Source organism: Coffea arabica, chromosome 10c, assembly GCF_036785885.1.
Source record: "Coffea arabica cultivar ET-39 chromosome 10c, Coffea Arabica ET-39 HiFi, whole genome shotgun sequence".
NCBI lineage: Eukaryota > Viridiplantae > Streptophyta > Magnoliopsida > Gentianales > Rubiaceae > Coffea > Coffea arabica.
This window is the reverse complement of record NC_092329.1, coordinates 3,548,402-3,559,108: the sequence shown is the minus strand read 5'-3', so window position 1 is coordinate 3,559,108 and position 10,707 is coordinate 3,548,402. Positions and strand designations below refer to the sequence as shown.

General features: G+C 34.9%; 1 protein-coding gene across 1 annotated transcript; it reads left to right on the top strand.

The window, feature by feature from the left end:
- Positions 1-3,877: 3,877 nt before the first annotated feature.
- LOC113714796 (uncharacterized) lies at positions 3,878-5,013 on the top strand. The gene is made up of 4 exons (XM_027238875.2): positions 3,878-4,053; positions 4,184-4,302; positions 4,381-4,511; positions 4,591-5,013. Exons 1-4 carry the CDS (start codon positions 4,002-4,004, stop codon positions 4,739-4,741), a joined length of 453 nt encoding a protein of 150 aa, XP_027094676.1. The 5' UTR covers positions 3,878-4,001; the 3' UTR covers positions 4,742-5,013.
- Positions 5,014-10,707: the final 5,694 nt, after the last annotated feature.

Sequence of the window (10,707 nt, the reverse complement as noted above, 5' to 3'; positions counted from 1 at the left end):
AAATCTTAACATCTCAAGCTACAACAAACATTTGAAACTTATGAGAGAGCATAAATAATTAATATGCTAGACCATCAAATCTATCATAGGATATGTGAGACCACAGTAAGGAACAAGAAAATGACAATAAAGCATAAGGATTAGCATGAAGTGAAGAAATTGTGTTTCCCAATTAATAACCAAACATTTAGCACTAAACATCTAAAATGCATTTCCAAAATTTCACATCCAGTTCATACCGATGCAATACTTTTTCAAGTTGAATATATTCCTTTTGTAATAAAATCCAAAAGCATAACATGCAAAGGACACAAAGGAAGGGAGAAAGGTGATTTGTTGCTTTTAGCCAAGCAAAAATCAGCAAAAAAAAGTGCCAGAAAAAAAAAAACCAAAGGCAAACCTGAAGTGAACATTTTGCCAAAAACTGAACTATTCTTTCCTTCTTCAAGATATGCATTAGTCTTCATTAGTCTTCAAGATAATAAGAAAACAAAATCACCTTTTTTGTCGATCTAGGTAATAAGAAAACAAAACAAAATATTAACAGATCGTGATATGTTTAGCGAGTTAAGGAGACTTGCCTGTTTTTTTTGGAACACCCTTTTATTTCCTCTTTTTAGAGGCCGAGGGAGATTTTTTGTGGCTCCCAAAAGAAAAAAAAAAGAATTATACAGAAAAGTTATGGCAAGCAAAAAAGGAAGAAATTATACATAAAAAAGGGAAAACAAAGGTGAGAAGATAAAACCTTTGAGTAGTCAGATGAAAAAATAGTGAGCGATCTACAAGATCACACAAAAAATTGTGGTCCAAAAAAAAGTAACAATTGATGGTCAAGGATGCAAGTAATAATGCATCAGAAAATGCATGTCAAGGATGTACAAATTAAAGGATAGAATATAGAGAAAAGGGTAAAAGAAAAGCAAAATTAGAATAACTAACCAGTGTGTATGAAGAAGTCCAACACCGCACAACTGAATAATAGCAGAAGCTATCAAAGAAACCACGATCATGTAAAAGATAATAAGAAAGGTGACAAAAAAACAGGAGAGTAAAAAGAGAAGCTGATTCGCTGATAATAATTTTGAAGGGACAGAAAAAAATTAAAATGGTCGAACCAGTGCTTGAGAAAAACAGAGAAGCAAGCAAGAAATAAGAAACAAAGCAGTATGACAGCAATTCCGAAATATTTGAAGAATTAGAGAAAAACAAAGGAAAGCGAAGCGTAAAACCAACATGCTCACCAGGAAGCAGCAACGGCAACACCAGCGCAAACCAAAACCAAACCAATAAATTGGGAAAAAGGAAGGTTCAAAATAGCTAAAGAAAAATGAAGAACAATACTTATGAGGTAGGTCTTTCTGTCTAGCAAAGGAACAAGAGCAATAGAATAGGGAAAAGAAAGCAGTAGATGCATCGTTACCACTGATCATGATGATGATCAGTAGAAAATCTGGTGTGGAATGATCAGTAGAAAATCTGGTGTGGAATGATCAGTAGAAAATCTGGTGTGGAAAGCCAGAGAAACTGCATAACCATTGCATCATGATCAGTAGAAAATCTGGTGTGGAAAGCTAGAGAAACTGCATAACCATTGTGCAAATGTAATACACAAAACAATGTCAATCAACGGGAGCAAAAGAGCTGATAGTTGACAACGGGGAAAAGTTATTTTTTTGCAGATTTACAGACATAACCCAAGTAAAGAACAAAAAGACTATAAGAGCTTTTGAGTGGAAGCGTAAATACAGTCAGAAGGGATGGGTAATATAGTGAACAGCTCAGGTACAATCAACCGTCAACAAAAAGAGGCTGATGACAAGAAGTGTGAAGCGGCGGATGAAGAAATCGAGAAAGTATGCATCAAAACCAAACAAACAAAATACCGGCTACAAACAAATGGTCCATAATTAATTGCAAAGAATTGGTAATTAAGCATGTTAATTTAGAAAAGTAGTTAATTACGAATCAATTAATTAAGACCACCAAAAGCAAAGAAGAAAAAACTAATGAGAAGCATTTTCTGAAGCTGGAACAAGGTAGACATATTAATTAAATAACAATTAATTGCAACAAATTGGTAATTAATTGCGATTTGTTAGGCAACAAAAAAGTAACGTTATTAATGAATTAATTAACAATTAATTGTTAAAAAAGGAAACCAAATGTGATTTGATTGGCATGCAAAAAAAAGAGGTTAAATTTTGGCTAATAACTACACAGAATTGGTAATTAAAAGCGATTTGTTGGGTAAAAAAAATATTAATAATTATAAAAACAGGTAAGTAAATGTGATTTATCAAGCAATAAAACTGCGAAAGTATAACTTAATTTCGGTGAAATTAATTGCAAAAAAATTGTAATTAAACCTGATTTGTTGGCCAACCCAAAGTAAAAGAGGACATTTTTTAATAAATTTTAAAAAAAGGTAATTAAATGTGATTTTTTGGACAAGCACACAAAAGCTCATTTTTTGTTAATAATTGCAAGAAAGTTATTAATTAAACGTGATTTGTTGGGTAAAAAAACGACACTATTAATTAGTTATTAACAATTAACTGTAAAAAATTGGTAAGTAAATGCGATTTATTGGGTTAAAAAAATGGAGCCAAAATAATAAATAAATAATAACAATTAATAGCGGGGAATCAATAACAAGCTGCCATTTTGACGTCCAATAACAAGCAGTTCCAATAACTGGCACGTCTTTTTTTATGGCACTTTCAAGCACCAGCACTTCCAATAACAAGTTATGTTAGTATAATAACTGGCAATGCCATTTGGAAGTGCTTGTTATTGAGCTGCCATTTTTTTCCAATAACAAAGCACTTCCAATCCAATAAAAAAAAAAAGAAAAGGAAAAAAACCAAAGGCACGTGGAAGCAAAACAAAGAAAAAAAACAATCGGCTGGACGACCAATTCACGCGAGCGAATTCACACGAAGCGACGACCACCAATCGGCCAATGGAAGCCTGCCACGTTAGCAATCAGAACCCAATTGAAAACCTCCCCATTCCCGCATAGACTAGATATGTTAAATAGTCACTCCAAACCTACACCAAAAAAAAAGTCAAAAACCGGAGTACTTTATCCAACCTCTTTTTTCCCATCCTAACCTAAAAACTACTATTGCACGCTTTTCCTCGGAAGTAGATAAAATTAAGTTACCAATTGGCTGGATATGATTGCTTTGTGAGTTCCTTTAAATTGTTCTTTGGCCGTTCTTTGGTGATTTTTTGAGTTTAATCTAATTGTGTGTTTGTGTTTCTTGACGTTTTACGAGAAAAAAAAAAGTTAAAATTAAATACCATCACCACGCTCCCAATTCTAATCATTTGGATAATAATATTTTTTGTTATATGATGTATGAAAAATAAAAAAATAATTAAAAATATAAAAAATATATTTATGAATATTTCTGAACAATCCCAGTACTAGCTAAGGCTATTACTTATTTATTAGTTTATTTCAACCAAAAAAAAAAGGAAAAAAGGGTAGTGAACAAGCATGCACAACAACTGATAGTCTCCATAATAAGCTAGCACCAGATTTTAATCATACAATTGCTTACTTCATTTTCCATCATAGGATTTTCTTCGATAGAATGTCCGTTCACTCAATTAAATTAAACAAGGGGATTAAAAAAAGACTTATTTCAAAGTTAGTTGTCGGTCTCCTCGCCGCCCCGTGACTTCCGCAATCTGTGGGCTCGTCCTGAGAGAGAAATGGTCTCAGTATCACCGTGGTATTGTTAATCATTTTAATGGATATATATTTTTAATTAGTATCTGAGGATAAGATCAAGACTGGCCATTACCTTAGTTTGGCCCACCAAGAAACATTGGATATAGCTACATGCTATAGTAGTCTTTACTATTATTATAGTAAAATAAATCAAGAGGATATCTTTATCAGGTTGAGCTACTTATAGCAGAAGTTCTTATCAGTTGATCAATTGAAGCAGTTCAGTTGAAAGTTATCAGCAGAAGAATAGTTTGTGAAAATGGGTTCTCTCATGGCAGGTTGGGATTCTCCCGTCCAAGATCCTAAAGTTGGTACGTGACTCCTACCATCTGTACCTTTCAATTCATTCTTGTAAACTTTTTAATGTTTCTTCCGTAAGAACCCCTTTTTTGTTTTTCCCTTTTATCTAACAAAAATGGTCTCTTTCTTTTTGTTTTTCAGAGAAGTTGCGGAGAAATAGTTCATTAACAAGAGAAGAAATTCAGGCCTTCTGGAAATCCAAAAAACAAAAGGAGGAGGAACATCTCAGAGACATTTCCATGTTATCCCCACGCAGTCAGGTCAGGTCTCCTTGCTATACTTTTTTCTTTTCAAAATTAGTCGGGATCGAGTAGCTGATGCTTACCAAATATACGCAGGAAAACGTATTTGAGGATGCCAGAATGAGAAATGGAAGATCGGATTCTTTGCCAGCACAGGACGCAAAGGAAGAGGACTTGGACCCGGAAACTGCATCAAATCTGGAGAAATTGATTCTAAAGCACGGCTGGTAAGTCGAAGTATACACATCTGTTTCTTTATTTTGTTAATCTGATTTAATTAGTGCTTGACTCATTATTTTTATGCAGGTGGATTAGCAGCAACTCGGCGTTTCTAAACGAGCCGCCGGTGATTGCAGGAGAAGGGCCTCGTTACAAGTATGCATCACAGTTCCATGTAGCAACTATGGCTTCCTCAAAGACCAATAACGCCCCAGCTCCAACTGGAGTTGGGGCATGAGGCCTCCTCCTCTGGCCTTCAGCTGAATATTATTTAGCTGTCCATCATCATCTTTCATGAGATGCTGTGCCCAAATATGAAACAATTGAGGCACTGATCAGTAATAGGTGTGGGATATTGTTAGGCTTGTCATCCTTTTTCTTTTCTTTTCTTTTTTTCCTTGTATATATAAGTGATTTTGTGCTTTGATCTGAGGATTGTGAGTTTTTAACGCTGTACATATTCCCTATGAATGTAATGTAATCATCAAGCTAAGACATAGCTTTCCTCTTCGTGCGTCTAATGGCTGCTGCTGTGAACATTCTGTCGGTTGTTGCAGATGGGGCCGTAGTGTAATGTTGCACTCTCAGTGGAAGTAATTATAAAAGTTGCAATGGGGTATTTTAGAATTTAGAATTTTTTTTTTTTTGGAAAAAAAAAATCTAAATAGAAAGTTCCTGGTGATGGCCTAAAGTATCTTATCTTGCTTAAAATTAAGACAGCACAGCTACAAGGATGTAAACATGTGTAATTACACTAACAACGTCAAACCAGTAATTCCTTGAACCAATATGCCGCTAACTCTGCTTAATATCTTAGTCACTTTCATGTGAATGGTGACGCCCATTCCATTCAAGTTGCAACATGGCTAGTTATTAGAGGTCATAAATCGGGATATGGCATCTTGCAAACAGAAAGAGTTACTGCAAACTTTTCAAAGTAATGTCTCGTCTCAATTATTTAGTCATGTTTTAAAATTTTAATTTTTTAAAAATAATAATTTGATTGTGATGTTTGTGCACTCGAGCAGGTTAATCGAGCATTCGAACAAGGAAAAAAAAAGGGTTAATCGAGCATTCGAGCTTTTTAGCTTCCCAATCAGCACTTGTAATTGCTAAGAGTCTCTCAAATCCTTGAACTGTTGAGGTGTCAAGCAATATAATTGTTACGTTAAATTCATTGGGAATTATACTTTTCAAGCACACACTTTGCACACCATTTTCTTTCTTTGTTTTATTTCGCATTTCTTGTAAAATTGGAATTTTATCAGTTCAATAAAGTTCTTATATACCACAGTATCAAACCTTTCTGCCTATACTTCAAAAATGAAGTTTCCAGGTATATACTACAAAAAATAAATACGTGAGAAAAAAAGAAGTGCGCTCTTCTTCTACCGTTAGCACAATATATTATTATTTGCCATGAAAAAAGACGAGAAGCATGAGAACTTTCTTTTTCCTTTTTTGTCACACTTTGGTTATTTGATAAAATAATTAAGTATTTAGAATGAATAATTAATTGTTAACAAGAATCTTTAACCTCTGAATATAATGAGAGCCATTTAATTTGTATATAAAATTATGAATGAAATGTTTATTGCCTACTTTGTTGGATTCTTAAGCTAGTATAGTACTGTAATATTCTCTCAGAGTTATTATTTTGCATCCATACAATAATGTTATAAATGTACACGCATACTCTTCTCACTCTCCCTCACAAAAAGAAAAACAAATCCATCTATATATGTATGTTAAAATACACATTTTAACAGATAAACACTCACCTTTTCTCTCACAAGCACGCACTTTTTAAAGTAATATTTCAAAAAAACTAATTAATTACAAACAAAAAAAAAAGAACATAATATTATTATAGAGCTTAAAAGAATCAAACTATTATCAAGTGTAGCTCGACATAACTTATATAAGTTCGAGCTTGACTTGTTCCTTTAAGTGAACAAGTCTAGTTCAAACATAAAATTAAGCTCATTTAATAAATCCGGCTCGTGTGTAGTTGATTTAAACTCATTTAGGATCATTTATATATTCAGCGGAGCTAATATGTCTATTTTTTTTAATGATTACGTACATTAAACTTGTCTTGATTGTTTAAAAATTGTTTTATGAAAAGTATTTGGACACCTTCTTATATTTTGTGGAATTATTTTTGTTTAGTAAGTTGATTAAATTGGTTAAATTTGTCGAGCCACAATTTCCTATAGTATATTGGAATTCATTTGAGTTTTTTCAAGTTCGAGCGCATTTAAGCTCAATTCATGTGTTAACAAAGTCGAGCTTGTTTTCAAATCAGACTCGTGATTTCTTTCCAAGTCGTATTTGACATAATTTTAGACTCAAAACCAAACAAAGAATTTCTTTATAAGCCGCATTTCTAGCATCAAGGAAATGTGATAAGTGACTAATTTACGTAATAATTGTATGACATTTTATATTATTTTTTGTCACTTTGGTTATATTATTGGAAGAATATGAATCATTTTGGCTATAATTGGTGAATAAATGTTTTTAAGTGATTAAATGAGGTTTTTATCACTTTTTACTTGGATTTTGTGTATTTTGACAGTTTTGACACATTTTCGTATTTCGGCTATAACTTGAGTTACAATGATCGGATTGGAATGATTCTTGAACCCATTTGAAAATAAGAGATAGATCTACAACTTTGGTGAAGACATCTAAATCCAGTTTGAAGGTTTTCCAGGTCAAAATGCCGAATTATAATAGCAAATTTCTACTGGTCGAAGCTGGAACAGGGCAATGAGCAGGTAAGGGTATTTCGGTCATTTCTCAGCCTACACAGATCCAAATGAGGTGATTCTTGATGCATTGGAAAGCTAACTCAAAGGGATACAAGTTTCATGTTTTGTTCAAGAGCTAAATCAGCTTTTATCATCAAGAAAAATGCAGTTGAAATTGAGTCAAAATCGGAGCAGAGCTGGAAATTGAACCAGAAGTGACCAAATGGTCACTGTATCAATCCGGCCGGATTTCTGGCCGGATTGCGGTCAGAAAAGGCTGCTCTGTACGCGTAAAACTCAATTTCACTCCCACCAACTCACATGTGATGCTATACATGTGAGAAACATTCCCAGCTGTAAAAGGGAGATGTAATCCTCATTTCTTGACCACCTTTCATCATAAAAGAGCCAAATTCATTGCAAGAAGAATGGAATGGGGGGATCCAACAATAGAATAGAGAGACATACGGGAGAAGCTTGAAGTTGCAGAAATGTAGCTCTTTCATCTTCCTAGTGTTAGTTTAGCTTAGTATAGAGTAGTGTAGCTTTTCCATTCTTGTTTATTATCTAGATTAGGATGAAGATGGAGGATGAAGAAGGCAAGGAAGAAAGCTCATGTGACAAGGGTTGTATTCCTTCCAAATTCTTTATCTTTTGTATTTAATTCCAAGTTTAGTTAATATACAAGTTCTGGATTTTGTGTTCAATATGTGTGTCTAAAGTTTAAGCCTTGGGTTTGGTTGAACTTTCTATGATTGTTAGTGTTAATTGTTTGGTTATTTGATTGCTATGATTTGAGCAAGTTATTTAGCACTTTGGCTCTTTAAATCATGATTAATCTGGTACCATTGATTGTGATTATCTAAGGTGTTGTTTCTGCAATGAAAATTGAGATTTAACACTGGTTCAAGAAGTGCTAAACATAGGGAGTACACTCACGAAAGTAGAGGTGCACTTATGTGGTTTTTAGTGATTCATTTCATGTAATTTCACTGAAGAAATGAACTTGTAGCTAATTTCATAACCATGAAAATAGGTATGAATTAGTTATAAGTATAGTTGATTCACTACGAAAGTAGGTTTCATATGTTTAAGGAAATTACACCATAACTAGCCTAGATAGTAGTATTCAATGATCCAATTATAGCACTTGCATGAGTAGTTAGGGATACCACAACCTAAGGAGCTTTCATTTGCTATTTTCTTGCATAATTTTAGTAGGTTTTAATTTGTTATAATTCATTGATACTCTAAATAATAGAGAAGCTTTAGTAGTACCGGTAATTGCAATCTTCCTTGTGGGATCGACCCTTAATACCCTATACTCGCTCACGATTCGTATACTTGCGATAAATCGCGTGTGGGGTATTTAGGAGTTTATAAATGTAAAACTTGATTAGGATGAGCTTAATTGTATATGTATACTCCGCGCAAAATGATATGGTTATAAAATATCCCACGTGTTAGATTAATAAGTCGAGCTCAAAGCAAAATAATCAATTCGAATCGGCTCATTTATTTACTAACTTGTACGAGTACCTAGTTATATAATATACACGCAGTGCAATATTCAAGTTCAACCGATTATGAAACATGTATCACTTAATGGATTTACCAAAAATATTTTAGCATTTAAATGTCTTTAGTGCTCAGATTTTTAGACATTATTTTTCAGTTGTAACGAACACCCTTTTGTCTTCTTCGGGAGATGACACCTTGAAGGAATCTAGAAATTTCATCGCATTGTGAGATAAACTATAATGCGAGAAAACTGAACAGTGTTTGGTAAGATTTTCCTCTCAATTCACGTCACAACTCTTTACACCTTTCAAACACCAAAGAGGGTAGTTCCTTCTTGGATCGTAGGTTATGAATTCGAATCCTACATGCGAAATTTTTTTTTTTAAAAAATATCAGAACGCTCCTTTGATCTAAGTAGGTATTTATATTTATTAGCTCTTTATACATAGCCTCCTATATTAGATTATAAAAATATTGGCCCTGTTTGGAAGCTAGTTTTTTGGGCTAGTTTTTTACCTACAAGTTTTTTAACAACTTTTGCTACAGGAACCCAAAAAACTTCTCAAAATTTTTTACCTACACACTTCAAAATACACAAAACACACACAAATTCCTCCACCATCCCAACCCAATACACAAAACACACATAAAAAAAATTCCCTTCCCTTTGGCTTTCTTCTTCCTCTACCATCCCAACCCAGTCCACCACCTCCGTCGCCGACCGCCACCACCTCCGGCGCCATTTTCTTTTTTTTTTTTTTTGCCTTTCTCCCTCTCCCTACCATCCTCCTCCTTTACCCAATTTGACTGCCTTCCTCTTTTTTTTTTGTGTGTCCCCCGCAACCCTCCCCCTCCCGCGACCAGATCTGGTCCCATTACCAGATCGCAAAAGTGGAGGGGAGGGGAGCTGCAATCTGTTCGCACGAGGGCGACGGGGCTGCTGAGGGTGACAGGGATAGATAAGGGGAGGAGAAAAAGAAGGTGACGGGCAGAGGGGGTTGGCGGGGCAGAGGGAGAAGAGGGGCGGCGGCGGAGAGGGGAGGAGAAGAGGTGACGGGAGAGAAAAAGGGGTGGCGGGTGGCGGGGGAGAGGGGAGGAATATGGGTGGCGGGTGGCAAGGAGAGTGGAGGAAAAGGGGTGGAGAGCAGGAGGGGTGGCGGGGGAGGGAGAAGAGGAGTGGCAGGGGAAAGAAGGGGAAGGGGAAGGGGAAAGGGAGGGAGGGGGAAGGGGAGAGGGAGGGTGACGGCAGAGGGAAGGAGAGGGGGAGGGGTAGGGGGTGCTGCGTTGCTGCGGGGAGGGGGGCTGGTAACGGGGAAGGGGGAAGGGAAGGAAGAAGAAGAAGAAGAGAAGAAGAAAAGAAAAAGAAAAGAAAGAAAAAGAAAAAGAGAAAAAGAAAAAGAAAAAAAAGGTTTTTCCTCTTAAAAACTTCTACAAAAAAAATTTTCACCTTACAAAAAATTTTACACAAATTTTTTCAAAAACTTTTACAGTGTACTACAGTAAAGTTTTAGACAAACTCCCAAAAAACTCAGGTTCCAAACAGGCCCATTATCGTTATTATATAAAAAAAATTAACCCTTATCAAATTTATTCCTTTCTATTTTTTTTCTTAATAAATGGGTATTTAGTTTCATTAACGTCCATATATTCCATCGGATTTTCACTTTACATAAAATGTAGGTAAATTATGTGGTTATTTTAAAATTTTAAAAAATTCATATGACATTATGTAAAATCACGAGAGAGTTATATGTCATTTATCCTAAGATTAGCTAATAAGATCATTACAGATATTTTCACTGGTCACCTAGAAGATGTACCTAACCGTTATCATCGACCAAATACAACTCAATCGATTCCTTTGCTTCTAGTGACGTAAAGGTCTTTCTAATAACTCCCAAACCAATCCTCAAACTGTTTAAATAGA

Bases quoted from the DNA above. Each gene is read 5' to 3' on its own strand.
- LOC113714796 (XM_027238875.2), top strand. From the start codon at position 4,002: ATGGGTTCTCTCATGGCAGGTTGGGATTCTCCCGTCCAAGATCCTAAA. The intron at 4,303-4,380 runs GTCAGGTCTCCT...AAATATACGCAG, and splicing joins TGTTATCCCCACGCAGTCAG to GAAAACGTATTTGAGGATGC. The intron at 4,512-4,590 runs GTAAGTCGAAGT...ATTTTTATGCAG, and splicing joins TTGATTCTAAAGCACGGCTG to GTGGATTAGCAGCAACTCGG.